The following is an 18,138-nucleotide window of genomic DNA, read 5'->3' as shown; positions in this document are numbered from 1 at the left end:
AAGTACTCTTCATTTGAAGGTAATTAAGTACTCTTCAATTGAAAGTAAAATCATGTTTATCCATTCTTGCAGGTAAAGGTAGAGAAGTTCTACACGCCAGAGCAGCGTAAGGAAATAGAGAAGAAGAAGAAGGAAGAAGAGGAACGCCGGGCTCGTGAAAGGGGAGATAATATCCGAGAACGGGCTCTCGTTGATATGATGGGCGGAGTGCTGGAGATCAAGAAAGAAGATGAACTAAAGATGGTAGGACCTTAGAAGTGCCTAAATTTCACCCAAATACTATCACTTGTTGTCTTTTATTATGTTGCAGTAATTTTAAGTTTGTCTTTTTTTTTCAAAATAAGACATACAAAATCCTAAATATTGAATGCTCAGTTTCTTTACTTGCAATGTTTAATATTCAATTTGATGGTGTTTACCAAAATGTTTATGTTCTTCAGGATATTCCAAAGCCAGCGTTCATGAGCCAGAAAGAGGAGTCGGAGTGGAGTGAAGATGAGCAGAAGGCTGCCAAGGAGTTTGAGAGGAGAGTGAAAGAGCTCCAAGAAGAGAGGGAGAAATACAGAAAGGTAGGTACATGTAACTCTGCTTTACTAGAGAAAAATAAAGGAACCATTTGACGTCAACAGTGATCTAAAGTTACTACTCTGCATGTTGTCAGTAAACAAACTTGCAAGTGTTTTTTGGTGAAATGTACAAAAATGCATTTTCTACTGTACAAGTTGATAGTTTAAGGTTTGCCGGCTTATGAGCATGCCCTCAGATCGAAATTTTGATCAGGACGAAGAAATTATCAATCTTTTATAAAAAAAAAACACATTATATTATCAATATTATTCAATTAAGGAATGAATTGCGGGGTTGATGTCATTATCGGGGTATGAACACAATTGGGCTGGTCAAAGTGTGTCGAGTCCGGCTCCACGCGTAATTTGACTAGCCCAATTGTGTTCATATCCCCAATAATGACATCAATCCCGCAATTCATTACTTATATTTATACCAATAGTTCCTTATTTCATTCAAGAATTTTTCAAAAAAATACTTCATTTCATTTAAGAAAACCTTTCTTACCCATGTTGTAAATAGAACGACCCGACTGTTACCGGAAACATTTTTATACCCCCACAAACGAAGGAGTGAGCTTGTCGGTCAGTCGGTCGGTCTGTCAGTCAGTTGGTTGGTCTGTCGGTCGGTCGGTCGGTCGGTCTGTTTTCATGGTTTCCGGAAGATAACTCATGAAAAGCTAGACAGATTTGAAATTTTTCTTACCCATGTTGTAAATAGAACGACCCGACTGTTACCGGAAACATTTTTATACCCCCACAAACGAAGGAGTGAGCTTGTCGGTCAGTCGGTCGGTCTGTCAGTCAGTTGGTTGGTCTGTCGGTCGGTCGGTCGGTCGGTCTGTTTTCATGGTTTCCGGAAGATAACTCATGAAAAGCTAGACAGATTTGAAATTTTTTTGGTACACAGGTGTAACATCAGAAGATACAGGTCAAGTTTGATATTGGGGCTGGTGGGGCCAAGGTCAAGGTCACTGTTACTAAAAATAGAAAAAACGGTTTCCGGACGATAACTCATGAAAGGCTTGCCAGATTTGAAAATTTTTTGGTACACAGGTGTAACATCAGAAGATACAGGTCAAGTTCGATATTGGGGCTGGTGGGGCCAAGGTCAAGGTCACTGTTACTAAAAATAGAAAAATTGTTTCTGCTTCTTAACTTTAATTGGGCATGAGATATTGTGATGAAACTTGCTGTATAGGCAGCCTCTGTGAAGACAATTCTTGTGATTGAAAATGGGGCCAGTGGAGTAAAGGTTTTTGTGCACTGTTACGAAAATAGAAAAACGGTTTCCGGACAAACAATACATGCATGATAAAAGAAGATGCAGTGTGCAGTAACTTTGGAGTTTTGGCCTCTTTTCAAAGGAATGGTTTGCCATTCCTGTGTCCAGGCGGCATTTGGGGGTTTTCGTCACTCCTGTGACAGCTCTAGTTTCAAATGACGTCACAATAACGCGGGAAAAGATCAACCACTTGAAATCACTTTTAAGCGTAAAATTGGAACACTAAATATGGCAACAATACATTTAAAGTATAATAAATTAACACTTTCTAAAATGTCGATTTTTATTTTACGGGACCTGCTGACATGATATAAACAGTAACAATATCAATAGTTGCCATGTATATCGTTATGCGATGAATTGCGATCCGAACATATCCGAAGATGTTGCGTTCATCGATTGATGAACGCAATTGCCGAAAGGCAGTTCATTTAAGGAATGGAAGTTGAAAGTGTAAATATAAAATTATATTATATTATCAATCTTATTCAAGAAATTACAATTCCCTTCAGCAACTGGAGGCAGAGCTGCGCAAGAACCAGAGTGTGATTCAGGAAAGCATGGCTGGCTTCGATGACATGCTTAACACCGTCTTCATGAAGAAAATCAAGGTCATGATGGTCATCTATCAGGTATGTTGGAGAAAAATCGTCAATCTGTTTATATATTTTTTTTATATATAAGTTTTTTTCAAAGAATACAATTGTGGTATTATCATAGTGCTCAGATGCCATGGGCAGCTGCAGTCAGTGATGTAAAAACTATAGTTTATTGGCATAACTTAAGAAATATTCAAGATATTTTTAAGAACTAAAATACAGTTGAACCCTGTTGGCTTGAACTTTCTTAATTTCCTCATTGGCTTGAGCTAGAATCAAAAAGGGCTGAAAGCACTGTTTTACCGTATGTTTTATCAGGAGGAGAAAAGATTCTGCATTTTCATTGCTAGACTCTCTGTTGGTGATGCTAAAAGTATGTATGTCAAGACATGCAATATTGTACAAATATTGTGAGAGTCTAACAATGAATCAAGGTTAATTTTGCCTGTGTATGCATTTTAGGAGGAGTTGAAGATCCTGCGTCTGCGCTACTCTCTACTTGTGGAGGAGGAAATGGAAACACAGGAGAATGAGCTTCTTCGTCTCTTTGAACAGAAGAAAGTCAACAAGGTAGGTTATAGATACCAGTAGTTTACCACAACTGGAAACACAGGACAAAGAGCTCCTACATGTAGGTCTTCTTGAATACAAGAAAATAAAAAGGTGACGTTGTGTTAGACAACTGTTGATTACAGATATATCTATTCTTAGCTTAATAATGAACAGGTTTAAGCAAAAAGGTTCTAAGCATCATTAACAGCAATTGCAGACAGAACCTTTTTGCTTTTGCTGGTAAATATGCTGCGCAAAGATATAAAAAGAGCTGGTTAAGTGGTGCATTGTAAATATGTACCCTCCTCTGACCTAAGAGGTTGTGGACTTAATAATATAAGCATAATTTTCTCATGGCTGCTCAAAATAGACACAAGTTCTGCTTTCTACATGAGAAATAGACTAATGGGATGTTTATATCAGCTGATAGCTGTCATCACTTTATAGTTCAAAGAAGTTTTTTTTTATAAGCATGATAAGTTGCTAACGCAAAGTTTATGTTTTTAGCAAAAGGCGACCCAGACAGTACAGGAGACTCGTAAGAGTGTTGACGCGTTCCGTGAGCAGTATGACATTCTCCTGGCGGAGGACAAGGTCATGGACAAACAGTTCAAGAAAGAGTTCCAGGACGTGTCTGCTGTACAGCAGGACCAGCTCTACAGGTTCTTCAAGAAACGACCCAGGTACATGGCTTGTTCAACCATGATTTCACTAGGTAGCCTATTGGCCTTTACCTCCAGTGGTATAGGTCTTTACCTCTCATACATGAGGTCCGCAGGGTTCAATCTCGACAATGGGAACCCTCTTGGGGTTCCCAAATTGAGCACCAGTGCTGGTTACTAACCAGGAAATGGACTTGAATGTGATTGAATATGTTATTTGCTTTCATCACAATCAAACAAAAAAAGAAATTGAAAAATAAAAAAAATCCTTTTGAATGAGATTGGCCTGAAAAACACAATGTTGTATTCATAAGTCTTATTAGTGAGAAGAGCTGACAAGTATTCAAATGAAAGACTGTGGCTGAGATCATACTTTTTTCAATTTACAGCCTAAAGTGGTTAGAAGTTGTATTAATAAAAATTAACTTATACAAAAAAAAGTGGAAGTTACATATTTTTTAGCTTGTCAGTTTTTTAAAGAAAATAATTAAGAGGTAGTGTTATAGCCTTGTTGCTGTTTTTAGGGGCCACATTGGTGGTGTTGTTCAAAGCTTTAAACTTGGTGATCACTCAAATTATTGATATGAAACTTGGTAACATGGTTGCCAGAGACAATATGCACATGTATATCAGGGCCTGTGACTCTGGTTTCAATAGTTAGAGTTATGTCCCTTGTTTGACATATAACAACAGATGATCTTTCATTCAACGATGCTCTTGTTATGTTCATTGGCTTGATTTTAATCAAACTTCGTCCTATGCACACATAAGGCGAATGATGATGCAGAGGTTTCAGGGTTTGTCGGCATGTTCGGTTTTTGATACCCAAGATATTAACCCTATCCTCAGGTACATGGCATTGTAATCCTATTGTACATTCACTGAACTCACAAAGTTGTTTTGATATTTTATTTGTACATTCATTAATTAATGATTTTAAATAAAAAAAGAATATTTACATGAAATCATATTTTAAAGGTGACAACTTTTATAGTTTTTGTCTTTGAATGAGCAAATTTTTGCTGCTGGAAAAAGATCAGATCTTAGTTATTCATATTTAACATTGGAAAATTGATGTTTTATGGTTAAAAGCTTAACCAACGCTTTAAGAAAAACGAAATATTCTGAAGTTTACCAAACAATTGCAATCTGTTTTATTGTGAATAATCTAATATGACTGAATTGAAGGCATTGATGCCAAAATCAGCTGATTCTAGGACATATGTTTTTAAAAGAGTCATGCAAATCTGTGAAAGTGCAGCTTTTAAGCTCACGTTACTTACATAAAGGAGTTTTTTTCAATAGTATATTAACTTACCACAAAACTTATCATATTTATAAAAATGATTCCATCCATGCCAACTGAATTTGAAATTGAGCATTTTTCACTCAAAACATTTCTGTCTCAAATTACATTGTTAAGAACATTTCTGTCTCAAATTACATAGTTAAGAACATTTCTGTCTCAAATTACATAGTTAAGAACATTTCTGTCTCAAATTACATAGTTAAGAACATTTCTGTCTCAAATTACATTGTTTAGAACATTTCTGTCTCAAATTACATTGTTTAGAACATTTCTGTCTCAAATTACATTGTTTAGAACATTTCTGTCTCAAATTACATAGTTAAGAACATTTCTGTCTCAAATTACATAGTTAAGAACATTTCTGTCTCAAATTACATTGTTAAGAACATTTCTGTCTCAAATTACATTGTTAAGAACATTTCTGTCTCAAATTACATTGTTTAGAACATTTCTGTCTCAAATTACATAGTTAAGAACATTTCTGTCTCAAATTACATAGTTAAGAACATTTCTGTCTCAAATTACATTGTTAAGAACATTTCTGTCTCAAATTACATTGTTTAGAACATTTCTGTCTCAAATTACATAGTTAAGAACATTTCTGTCTCAAATTACATAGTTAAGAACATTTCTGTCTCAAATTACATAGTTAAGAACATTTCTGTCTCAAATTACATTGTTTAGAACATTTCTGTCTCAAATTACATTGTTTAGAACATTTCTGTCTCAAATTACATAGTTAAGAACATTTCTGTCTCAAATTACATAGTTAAGAACATTTCTGTCTCAAATTACATAGTTAAGAACATTTCTGTCTCAAATTACATTGTTAAGAACATTTCTGTCTCAAATTACATTGTTTAGAACATTTCTGTCTCAAATTACATTGTTAAGAACATTTCTGTCTCAAATTACATAGTTAAGAACATTTCTGTTTCAAATTACATAGCTAACATTTGTTTCGCATACAGGCATCACATGATTTCCAAGTTCATAGTTGCCTCGGCACATTCATTTTTCCAATCTAAAGACAGGTATAGATTGTAATGTGTTGTAAATATGGACAAAAACATATGGTACAGAAAAATATTGATTGATTATACTGAAATCGGTGTTAAGTCATATAAAATTTAATATAATATTCCTCGCAAGCTGTATTATATATAATTACCCATGGTATTTCGTACACTTATTGTTGGTAAGTTTATTGTGATGTGTGTTTTGCTTTATGGATTAAAGGTACTGGTATACTGTAATTTAATAAAAAAATCTAGGAATGACTGTTCATAAAAAAAATATTTTAGTTAAAATATATTAATGTTAAAATAATAAAAAATTCAAGGATCAAATATGCATTGTAGAAATGTATGGGTTTTTTTTGTAGATATCATTTATACATTAATTTGGTTGTTTCTAGTTTCAGGAAAAGACAGTCTAAATGACAGTGTTGTTAATACCGAAGATGATGGCTTTAATCATCATGAGTTCTAACTTTCCCCAATATTTGATTCAGGGCTCTCAAGATAACAAGAGCAGAGGGTGACGCCAATATGTTACCTAACCCATTTGCAGACCGCCCATCCACGGCACGCACTAATGCTCAGACAGACTCATACATGTCAAACCAGATGACAGACCTAGACAAACTCTCAAACTGTCCGGAGGGAGTGGAGCAGTCAGTCTGGGATAGGCTGTGTCGATACCGCATGGAGAAAGTCAGGAGTGAAAACCTGGTATGCAGGGTGGGGGTATATAGTGTCATTATCTTATATAGAGGCTGGGGGATGGTATCCCTGGTATCCAGGGTGGGGGTATAGTGTCATTACCTTGTATAGAGGCTCGGGGATGGTATCCCTGGTATCCAGGGTTGGGGGGATAGTGTCATTTGCATATTCATTGAACAGTGTTGAAATTAGAAAGAGGGTGCAAGAGCTGTCTGATAAATGGTTTGTCAGGCTTCCTCAAAATTTGATCGTAATGGCTCGGTCTGAAATACTTTAAAATCATGAATATTTGTGGGAAATTAATTTTCATGGATTTTGTAGATTTGCTTATCCAAGAATTCAAGATCCCAATAAAAATTTGACTTTAAATTCTTAAATTATACTGTCAATGAAAAAGGGTATGCAATGTATAATTATGTATTCATAGAATATACATGGTCGTGGTATACAACTTGTAGGTACCTAAATCAGTGTTTATTTTCCTGTTAATATGGTTTATATTATATTTTATCTAACCTCAAGGATAATAAATTAAATTGTAAGTATATATGTACTTGCATTCAGTTTTTTGTATGACATTGCCAGAGCATTAAAACAAGCTGATTATCAACCTCCTGTGCGGCTCGTGTAAAATGGCTGTTTATTTATCTTGTGTGATTGGCTTTGCCACTTGACTTTGTTTCTCAGATGAAATATTTAATCAATTATTAAATTAAACACCCAACTGTTGGCAGTTTGAAAAACGACTAATTGACAATTCAATTTTTTTGACTATTTCACCATATCCTTGATATCATTTATGACAATTAAATCACCGATCAAGTGATAATTGTCCCCCGCTGAATCGAAGGTTTCGGGAGGGCGATATTGTTTTGGCGTTGTCCGTCTGTCATTCCGTTCGTCCGTCCGTCTGCACACACAAATGGGTATATATTGGGTACTAATTCCTTCATTACTTGCAGAAGATAAATTTGTTGGGTAGCCCTTGTTGGGTAGGGTTAGTTAGGGTTAGTAGGGCTTTAGTGGGTATATCTTTATAATGGGAGTAATGGTAAAGTACCTAACAAAGGTTGATATGTGAGAACTTCCGTCTGTCCGTCCTGAACCATATCATGGTAGGCATAGATCAGAAAATGTTCAAACTTGGTCAGAATGTTCCCCTTGATCAACCCTCGACCACTTGTAAAAGTGGGTCACATGCAGTCAAAAAACTAGGTCACTAGGTCAAATCTTAGAAAAATCTTTGGAACAAACTAGAGGCATTATACATGGTCAAATATTCATGAAACTTAATCAAAATGTTTTCCTTGATGAACTCTTGAATGTATATAAAACTGGGTGACATATGATCGAAAATAAGGTCACTAGGTCAAATCTTAGAAAAATCTTGTCAGGAACCATATCATGGTAATGATTGGTCAGATTATGTTTAAATTTGGTCAGGATGTACCTCTTGATGTATCTATGGACTGCTTGTAAAAGGGGGTCACATGGGGTCAAAAACTAGGTCACTAGGTCAAATCTTAGAAAAATCTTTGGAACACATTAGAGGCATTATGTATGGTCTAATATTCATGAAACGTGATCAGAATGTTTTCCTTGATGAACTCTTTGATATATTTAAAACTGGGTCACATGTGATAAACAAAATTGAAAACAGGGTCACATGTGATAAAAAACTAGGTCACTAGGTCAAATCATACAAAAAACTTGTCCGAAACCATTTCATGGTAGTGATTGGTGGGATTATGTTCATACATGTATGACTGAACACATGATAATAATTATAAACAAACTCAAACTGATATCCAACATAACGTTCCATTTCTCTGCAGCCATATTACATGTTATGATGTTAATATAGGAATATTCCACCTACTTTTCATTTCCAATCCACGAACTTTGCCTAAGCAGGTGGGGGATATCAGTTCAATGAATTTGCTTGTTGACATGGGTATCTGCGCTTATTGACATATTGTCCCATTGTAGTGTCATAAACTGTGTGTGTAGATGATAATAGCACGAGATCGGCGCATGGTGAGTTTGCAGATGAATTAGGATCACAGTTTGGAGTTTTTTATTTTTGTAAAAAAAAATCTACAAATTTTCGAACCCATGAAATTGTCTTTTTTTAAAAACTACGAAATTGCCTGCCCACAGGTATAAATTGTTTCACAATAACCTTATTAATTAAATTATTTTAAAGTAAAAAAAAGTACAATGTAAATCACACAACTACCATATCTATGAAAGTTAAAACAGTACACGCTCATTGTCAATCTCTTTTAATAATTGCCATCCCCGTGTTACAGTTGAAGTCGAGTGCACTGGTCCTTGCAGAGATGAACACGTTTTTAGGGAAGAGGCAAGAGGAAGATGAACGATTACGGAACGACATCGACCACATACAGGATCAGCTATCAAAGTAGGTGATACGCATGTTAAGCTACCGATGTAGATGATCTGTGGGTTAAGCTATCAAAATAAGTGGTCTGCGGGTTAAGCTATCAATGTAGGTAGTCCACAAATTAAGCTTAAAAGTAGTTTCTGGCCAAAGCTTCCAAAGTTAGTGGTTGGCAGGTTAGTCTATCAAAGTAGGTGGTCAACAGGTAAAGCTTTCAAAGTAGGTAGTCCACAGGTAAAGCTTTCAAAGTAGGTGGTCCACAGGTAAAGCTTTCAAAGTAGGTGGTCCACAGGTAAAGCTTTCAAAGTAGGTGGTCTACAGGTAAAGCTTTCAAACTAGGTGGTTCACGGCTTAAGCTTTCAATGATGTTGTCCGTTACACTAAATACTGTGATTCTGAATTGTTTTATTTTCACCTATTCTTGCATCATAATTGTTTAGCTTTTGCATATATATAGTCAAAACTGTCAGCTTTTAAATGACATTTTAACCAACGCCACATAATAAAACATATTGTATTTCCACGCTCCCCAGATTACGCGAGGACCGTACACGCTTTAACCTGAACCTTGAAGTACAACTGCTATTGAAGCAGGGTCAGGTTGAGGTCGATGCAGGCACATTCATCCATGACTACAAAGACAGTGCCCTAATTCACCGCAGTGTCGTCGAGGAACTTAATAACAATATCAAGGTAATTGAATTGTGTGTCAGTATTGAAATTTGTGGTCTCGTATTTTAAAAAAAAACATTTTTGGAAATAGCATCATGGCAACAGATTTCTTTAAGGTTAAGCTTAGAGAATTTCTCCAAAACATTCCAACTGAAAATATGCGTAAAAAAGCATAATGTGACATATATGAATACCTACCGAAAAAATAAATCCGATTTCAAAATTATTATCGTATTGAGGTAAATTTATTGAATTAGGGTGACTCTGGAAACTTTGTAGTCTGTCCTAACTGCTGATAAGCCTCGATCTGAAATTCCAGCTGCGGTAGCTGTGACCTTTTCTCTGTGGGGCACATTAAGGAGTAAGCAGAAGATGAAATATCATATAACTGTTAACCCTTTCTTATTTGTCAACAGTCCTGCCTAAACATATCAGCATACCAGTAAAGTGTATATTAACATCACTGGCTGAGACTTTAAAAATCTTTTTAAAACATTGTCTTAGTTCTTACATTATGAAAGCTTTAGTGGATTCCTCGAAATTGGCTTGTCTTTTTTTTCGAAAAAAAATGGTTTAGGTAATGTCATTGCCTTGCGTGCAATATCTTAAACCTTGGCTTTAACTCAAAAAGCAAAGCAAGATATTCAAATAAAACTTGGTACACATGTTGCCAGAAATAATACACACATGTATAGCAAGGCCCACAACTCCGCATCCAATAGTTTTTGCCCCTTTTTCTATTGAAAAAAACTCACACAAAACAGTGTTAGTGTCTGCTGCTGCTTGTGATTTTTTTTTCTTTTGATAAACAAAAAGTAGTTACTGTCTACTGAAATTAAATAGATGTACATGTTTGTTTTTCATTTTTTTCAGGGACTTGGTGAGAGTAAAATTGCCAGTATGGTTGAGAGTAAAGACTTCAGAAAAGGCATCATACAGCTGGAGTGGTACGTTTTTACATTTTCAGATTATACTGTTAGAAATAAATCTTTGGAATGATGGTACATGTACTAAGAGTTGGAACTTAAGAAACTATGGGAACACTTTATTCTTCAAAATCCATGTTTCTGTAAAAAAAATTGATATTAAATTTATAATATGTGAACATTGATATTGATGTCAGTTATAACCTATCTTATTTATCTTAAAACTTTAAATGCAAACAAGAAATGGTTACACCCTGAATTAAAACATTAAAACTTTACCGTTCTGTAACAATTTCATGTGGGTTTAAGACTTTTGCAACATACTTTTCCACCTATTAAAATGCTTCTACTACTATAACAAATGTATATCAGGGAACACAAGAAGATGTTGATGCAGATGGAGGATTTACAGAACAAGATGAAAGACATCCAGTTCATGAAGGTCACACGGGAAATACAACTTGTAAGTTATTAGTGGACTCATGATTTCTATTCTGAATAAAAATATTATGGAAGTTCACTCTATTAATTCAGAAATAGATATTCTTACTGGTACTTTTAAGCAATTATAATTGCTTCTAACAAGTGATCATACGATACATTTGTTGATCAGATGGTGCCACACTATCTCAAAATAATTTTAGTACAATATTTCCTTAAAGATTTTTTTAAAACATTTTGTAAGTGTTTCAGATGCAGTCCATCTAGTATAACATATTCCATTCATGCCATATCCCCCAGAATTCCGACCCATCCCCTGGTCCCCTGACGGGGGATCCATATACCCTGGAATTATTTTTTTAATAACTAGCTCAAGGTTAACAGTGGAAAGCATCCCTAATATTATGAGTGTGAAATTCCATGAAGGACCATGATGACTTAGTCAAAACGTTATTGTAAATAGAGAGTGTTTCTGTATTTATTCTTCTATCATAAATGTAGATATTGTGCAAAATTTTGCTGCGTAAAAATCTCTTAGTGCTATATCAAAATCCCCTGGGAAGCCTCTCAGAAATATGGCATGTATGATATTCCTATTTTTTCTTATTGACATGGTTGTAATTTTAATAGTAAAACAAAAGGCTATAAAGCCTAATGTCTATGACAATTTGTATCTTAGACAACATTATTATACACGTTTAATTTTGGTGATTTTTCAGTTCCTAAATTCTCCTGACTATGAAGGAAGAAAACAGGGAGAGGTTGGAAAACTGGAACAGACCATCTTACAACAGAAACAGGTGAACAAGACTCATTTATATTTTAATGCAATTTTGAGGAAACTGTTTTTAAATGTTTTTTTTGTTTTTTTAATAATTGCCAATGTTTAATAAATAGGCTTTATAGAAATATATAAGTAGTGTAACAATGTCCTGAAATTTGATTGAATGAATTTGCCTATTTTGATTTAGTTAAATCTGATCAAATATCAGATGAGGCCTTAGTTAATAGATAGTTTGTATGGCATTTCCTAACAGACTAACAAAATGCCATCCATCCAGTAATTTTTTTAATCTCTCTGGTGGTTATATTTTTTTTTTCAATTTTCATTATGAAATTATTAAAGGGGTTTGGAAGTAGAAAAACAAACAAACATCTCTAACAAACCAATTAATTATTGTGGCCTGAGTGCCAGGATTTGTAAGCAAGGCTCTTATTTTGCATAGTAACCAAAGTTAAAAATCTCCATTTGACATCATAAGACATAAGTACATCAATTATCTTTTTTTCAGATACACGAGAAAAATATTGACGAGCGTCAGAAACAGTTGAAGGAACTAGAACGTACGATAAAACAGCGTGAAAACGAGAATGAACAAGTTCTAAAGGAACTGGAGAACCTCAATGTCTCTGTGTATGAACGCAGACACATAGAGGAAGTCAATGGTATGGCTTTCACAGTGTTGCTTTATATAATAAAAATTGGTACATGTTTTCGGTTTTTACAATTACATTTTAAGTAACATCTATAATTGTCTTTTATTTGAACGACCTTCCTAAAGTGAGGTTGAAATATTACAAGTTGTTCGTATCTGTCATAAGTTTGTTGTAATTTTAAATGAAAAATTACCTTCATTTATATAATTATTCTTTTGATGAAAATGTACACCATACTAATTAGGTTCAATGCTGCTAGGCTTTTCATTGAGTTTGAATCTTAAACGAAATGTCAGTAACAATTTAATTTCCATCCAAAGTATATTTGTGTGGCTCTCTTAGAAATATCTAATCCATTATCTCCTCTCTTGTACAGCTGACAGAAGGAACGACTCTGGGGCAGAGAAACGTTACCAGGAGATAGTCCAGCGTCGTAAATTGGTGGATCTCGCCAAGGCACAGGCCCAGGAGGTGGCCGTCCTACGTGCCGAGGTGGAGCGACTACGTATGAGAACATTCCCTGCACTTGTGCAGGTTGAACATTAGCACTGGCTGAGCACATAATACTCCTGTGTTGAAAATCAGTATCGGACTACATTTATGAAAAATGTGAAAAAAATAGTTTTATATGTATGTGTACAATGATTGTTGTAATGTGCATTTTTGCAATATGAACAAAAAACATCACATTTACTGTTTTTATAAAAATTTCAATAAAAAAGTCTTTGAAACTATTTCTGACAGTGAAATTGGTTGATAAAAATAAGCTGACAAGAATACAAATTATTGTTCATTTTATATCATATTTCAAATATCAAATTACTTAAATTGTTTATACTGCCGATCTTTGGTGAAATATTTGATTGTATTTATTTTTTATGTCTGATGGAAAGTTGTTAAAATGTTAATATTATTTACTATGTCTGTGATAAACATGTGTACATGTCGGAGATTAAGACAGTATTTGAACTGTATGTATATTATACAGTACCATCCGTCCAAAAACTTGTGTATTTTGATTTTTTTTACGGATACAAGTTAAAGTGCATGCAGTCTATTAAAGACTCCTCTGTGAATATTTTGATAGTTTAAACATGATATGTAAATTATGGTTTGATTACATCACAAACAACCAATAAAACTGTGTGATAAATCATTTATCAAATGAATACTGTTGTGTTAAAAAAAAGGCTTTGGCATTGCTGATTATTTTTAGTATCCTTAAGAATATCATTAAGATAGCCGTTTTTCCCTAAGTTTATTGTTAAAGCAGAAATCAGAACTTAATAATGTTTGTAAGATCACTGGTCTGAATATTATTGTATAATGCTGTTATCAAATGCTAAAATTTTGAATAAATTCTATTATATTGAATGGAAACTTTTCTTTTTACAATAATACAACAAACACTACAGGGACAAGCCCGGTAGTCGAAACCTGGTCCCTTTTTAAGAGGCACAAGGCAAGGGCCAAAACAACAATGAACCTGCAAAGACGCAGACATTTCAACACCACCGACATGCACAAATACAAACACAACAATCAGACCAATTATGCATCAAGTCATGAAAGTTACTAACGCTTTCTGCTTTGTAGCAGGTTTGTTGGATTCTGACCATGATTCGGTCCACAGTTTCATGTCCTTAGTGTTGCTTCATCTGTGGTCAACCAAACTAGGCACAAATGTTCACCACATAATGGCTTTGTTATGTACACAGCACCAGAGTATATCAATCCAAGTTTGAAGAAGGTTTGCTGGATTATAACAATTGGTCCACAGGTTCAATTGTCCACTGTGTAACTTCAACTATGGTTAACCAAACTTGGCACAAATGTTCACCATAAAATTGATATGTTTTGTACACAACACACAATTATTGATCCAGGGTCAGTCTACACATATATCACACAATCTTGACGCCCCATTCTTGTCAGGGGAGGTCACTGCGTATGGGAATGGTATATACATAGAGTCTAACCAGCAAATATCAATTTGGTACGTGCTTTTCTAAATTAATGTAGATGTTCACGTGACTTCCGGTCTGAGACTGATTTTATCGGATTTTGTTGTTTTAGCCGATTTCGCCGATGTTTTGCTGTGAATGAAAGTAATGATCGAAATTCAGTTTAGCATTGACCCGTTCTGTGTTTATTCAAAACTGTGAAACTTGAAAAAAGCTTGTTTTCCGTGAGTTTTTTGCTTGACAGAAATGGTTGTTTTCGGATAATGCACAATTCGGACACTATTTGAAGTATCAGGTTTTAATTCGGAAAACATGGTCTATCATCATTTTATAGGTGAACACACATTTAACACATCATGTCTGTCAGAAAATGCGAGAGATCAGCTTGAAGTACTAGACACCTAGAACTTTCAGGAAATAATTTCCTTTTTTTTTTTACTTCCGAGCCAAAATTAGGTAGTGTCATCAGTCATGGCAATGTGCTGAACGTCCAAGTTACTATAACCCAAGATTTCCTACTGACTTAAAGTGTCATTTATAATAAAAAATGGCCTTTACACAGAAATGGTTCTGAATATTTAAAACTATTGTTATTAAAGGCCGTGGGTTTGAAGTATAGGATCTGTTGGAGCAATGAAGGCATCAAATAATAAGTTGACATTGATTGATTTATTTGGCAAATCACTGTTGACTTGTACATCACTTAAGAAGTAGTTCACTTAGTCCTTCACCCCACTTAAACATATTTTGTGTCAGTGTATGTAAGGTACTGTAAGGAATGCTGACAGCTACTTAACCTATAATATCAAAATATTATATTTACAGTATGATGCAGAATTGTCAACATCTTCATAGCTAGCACACTGCGATAAAAATTGAGATGGCGACTATAGAAAAGCTCATCAAGGCTTTTGAAGCCTTGAAAGTATTTCAGCCTGTAACCACAACAGTGGAGGAAGTGGTTACAAAGTAAATATATATCCTGAATTATATATGTAATGTATTCTGTATATATAGAACAAACAATAGCTTTTTTGTTACCAAATTCAATGCCAAAACATATAGGGTAGGTAGGTAAATAATTGAATTATATATATTTATTTTTTATTCTTTTTTATTGAACTTGTCTTAATTTCATTTTCAAACTGAATAGAAATATTGTTACACCTTATGGTAAAATAATGACATTCGAAAACTGTATGCAATTGTATGTTTATGTGCCATGTAAAATTTACAAATGTACTTGCCATGTAAGAAATGTTCAAACACAATGTACTTTTATGTTAACAGTTTAGTAGTTTGTTTCTCCTGTTTTTAGAAAAAAGGACCAGCCACTGTCAAAGAAAGACAAGATTGCTAGTTGCAACCTTGTTGCAGATTGTATCTGTGCTGTTAACATGAGGTAAGTCTTGTTTTCATTACTCTGAAACTGTTTTCATACAGGGCAGGGCTCGAATTTAAGCTCACATACTCGCTAAATGCAAGTCAGTTTTGCTGATAGCGACCTCATAAAAAATCTACTCATTAAAATTCGCAAGTCCCATATTTCAAAACAAAATTACAGAGGATAAAGGTAATGAGTACGCAAAGAATATCATGTCGCTAAGACGCTTTACAATGCATATAAAACAGGTAAGCAATAAACACTTTTGTGACACTGATAGTGTATGCTAATTTGATGACGTAGAACACAAATTCCAACACAGTGATCACCCTTCACAAGCAGAGACTTAAAGCAAAGAGAAGAAACCACTGTTTGTGTGTGCGATTCGATACCATTTGGGGGGTTTCCGCAATGTGACACTGACATTGTTAGACAGAAGTTTTATTCAGACCAATTAATGTGAAATGAAAAAATGTCTTTTGTTCTATTGATTAAAAGAATTTTGTCATGTGTTATTCGGCATATAATGCTTACTTAACCAAATTTAGTACTTTAGAAAAAAGCAAGTAACTGTTTGAAAATGTGAGTTGAAAATTTACCCACTAGCAAAAAATTGCAAGTAGGAAAAAAGTTTAAATTCAAGCCCTGCAGGGATTCTTAAGTTAGGAATTAATCCTGAAATCACGATTGAGAGATTTTAAATTCAGACAAGTGTACAGTTGTAAAGGTTACTTTTTCGCTCAGACATTTGCATCAAAACCATTAGGCCATACCAAATTTGTATTATGCTTAGCGTCAACCCCTAGTATGAAAACCTATCTTGCTGTCCTGAGAAAACAAACAAACCGGCGTAAGAAACCCCTGAATAATAAACCGAGTGCCATCCTATGTAGTTACGTATATGGACACCAGAGCATCCTTATTCCATTCTGAACTATTCTCAATCTTGAGATAGATTGTGAGATAGATTTCCACAGCAACATGAGTTCAAATAGAACTTGTATGTAAGTGTGTTTGTCATGGCAATCACACAGAACACATTATTACCTGATATCAAATACCAAGATCAGTGCTCCAGCTAGCCCGTTTTTCATTGGCGCAGCGCCCGTGCCCCTTCTCTTACCGCCCTGCCCCCATTTTGAGTAGTGCCCTTTTCACAAATACTCTATTAGGGCCAATTATTCCGTTAGTGCCCTTTTTACTATTGAAATCATTATGAAAGAGCAGCAGCCCTTAATCCGCTGTCATAATTTAGACAAATTACGTAATACTTATGATAATAGTGTTCCCGCTAGGTGTCACCATGCCCCCATTGTCTGCTTAAAATATGCCGTACTGCCCTTTCAACTTCCCATGTGCCTTGTCCAAGTCATATGACAGCTAAGTGTGTATTTGTGCAGTGAGCAGACGACCTGTGTATTCATAATCGGTCATCTTCTAATCCAATAATTAGGAAGAGCCAAATACGGAAACATCGTCCGGAGGCGGGGCTATTGAATGTCAGCCAATCAGAATATTCATTGAGAACTTGTTCATTCAATCATGAAAGTTTGTAATTGCAATAGAAAATGTGAAGGGATGGTGAACAAAGTTGTCAAGCACAAATCTTTAAAAAAAATTGTTAATTGTAGGCCAATTGTACTGATGATACTCGCCATTTTAATTAAAAATTGTTGATTTGAAAAAATGCATGCTTCATACTTTGTACAAATAATCTTAGATTTCGAACTGCGTTTCAAAACTAATGTTTTCTAAAATTTGTACAGGTCAGTTCAGGACTTCCCCAAGTTCCTTGGTATTTCCATGGAAACATTCCTGAACCTCTGTGATGATCAGGAGTCTGATATAAGAATGGTGGCTGACGAGTGTCTCAACAGGACTATCAAGGTTTGTATTATGTGTTCAGTTTTAGTCTGTCTTCTGGGAGGGATATAAAAGAGTGTCCCTTGTGACAGTGTAATTCACTGGTGCTCATTAAAGAACCAGGGTAGCTCTTACCAGTGTCTGTGCCCTTTGCCCCTAAAAAATCTGGGTCTTAATTTTGTAAGGTTTTTATACAATGTTGCATGCTACTATATTCCCTTAAGATATTGCTTAAGACAAATCAAGGTCATAACTTTGTGGGGTGTTTCTATGTAGCATGCTTCTATGTTCTGTTAAGATGTTACTTGAGATGAATCTAGGTCATAACTTTGTTAGGTTTTTACAGTGTA

At 34.9% G+C, this 18,138-nt stretch overlaps 2 protein-coding genes across 13 annotated transcripts in view; both read left to right on the top strand.

Moving 5' to 3' along the window:
• Positions 1–13,951, top strand: part of LOC128211134 (cilia- and flagella-associated protein 43-like) — a 51,136-nt gene extending 37,185 nt beyond the window's left edge. For all 8 annotated transcript variants that reach the window (XM_052915569.1, XM_052915570.1, XM_052915568.1 and 5 more), the window contains 13 exons: positions 73–243; positions 441–569; positions 2,364–2,483; positions 2,913–3,020; positions 3,510–3,685; positions 6,487–6,706; positions 9,010–9,122; positions 9,635–9,794; positions 10,647–10,720; positions 11,072–11,162; positions 11,860–11,940; positions 12,433–12,586; positions 12,954–13,951. In XM_052915569.1, coding sequence (XP_052771529.1) covers positions 73–243; positions 441–569; positions 2,364–2,483; positions 2,913–3,020; positions 3,510–3,685; positions 6,487–6,706; positions 9,010–9,122; positions 9,635–9,794; positions 10,647–10,720; positions 11,072–11,162; positions 11,860–11,940; positions 12,433–12,586; positions 12,954–13,123 — 1,767 coding nt within the window. In that variant the 3' untranslated portion in view covers positions 13,124–13,951. The remainder of the gene's footprint in view (positions 1–72; positions 244–440; positions 570–2,363; positions 2,484–2,912; positions 3,021–3,509; positions 3,686–6,486; positions 6,707–9,009; positions 9,123–9,634; positions 9,795–10,646; positions 10,721–11,071; positions 11,163–11,859; positions 11,941–12,432; positions 12,587–12,953) is intronic.
• Positions 13,952–14,606: 655 nt separating this feature from the next.
• LOC128211133 (huntingtin-like) overlaps positions 14,607–18,138 on the top strand; it is a 65,410-nt gene continuing 61,878 nt past the window's right edge. For 4 of the 5 annotated variants that reach the window (XM_052915562.1, XM_052915559.1, XM_052915561.1 and 1 more), the window contains exons 1-4: positions 14,607–14,685; positions 15,367–15,510; positions 15,860–15,943; positions 17,692–17,812. In XM_052915562.1, coding sequence (XP_052771522.1) covers positions 15,422–15,510; positions 15,860–15,943; positions 17,692–17,812 — 294 coding nt within the window. In that variant the 5' untranslated portion in view covers positions 14,607–14,685; positions 15,367–15,421. Of the gene's footprint in view, positions 14,766–15,366; positions 15,511–15,859; positions 15,944–17,691; positions 17,813–18,138 lie in introns of all 5 variants that reach the window. The other variant, XM_052915558.1, reaches the window with a different exon arrangement.

The sequence above is a fragment of the Mya arenaria genome, chromosome 12, assembly GCF_026914265.1.
Source record: "Mya arenaria isolate MELC-2E11 chromosome 12, ASM2691426v1".
NCBI lineage: Eukaryota > Metazoa > Mollusca > Bivalvia > Myida > Myidae > Mya > Mya arenaria.
Note: the sequence above shows the minus strand (reverse complement) of the source record. Positions and strands in the feature narration are given on the sequence as shown.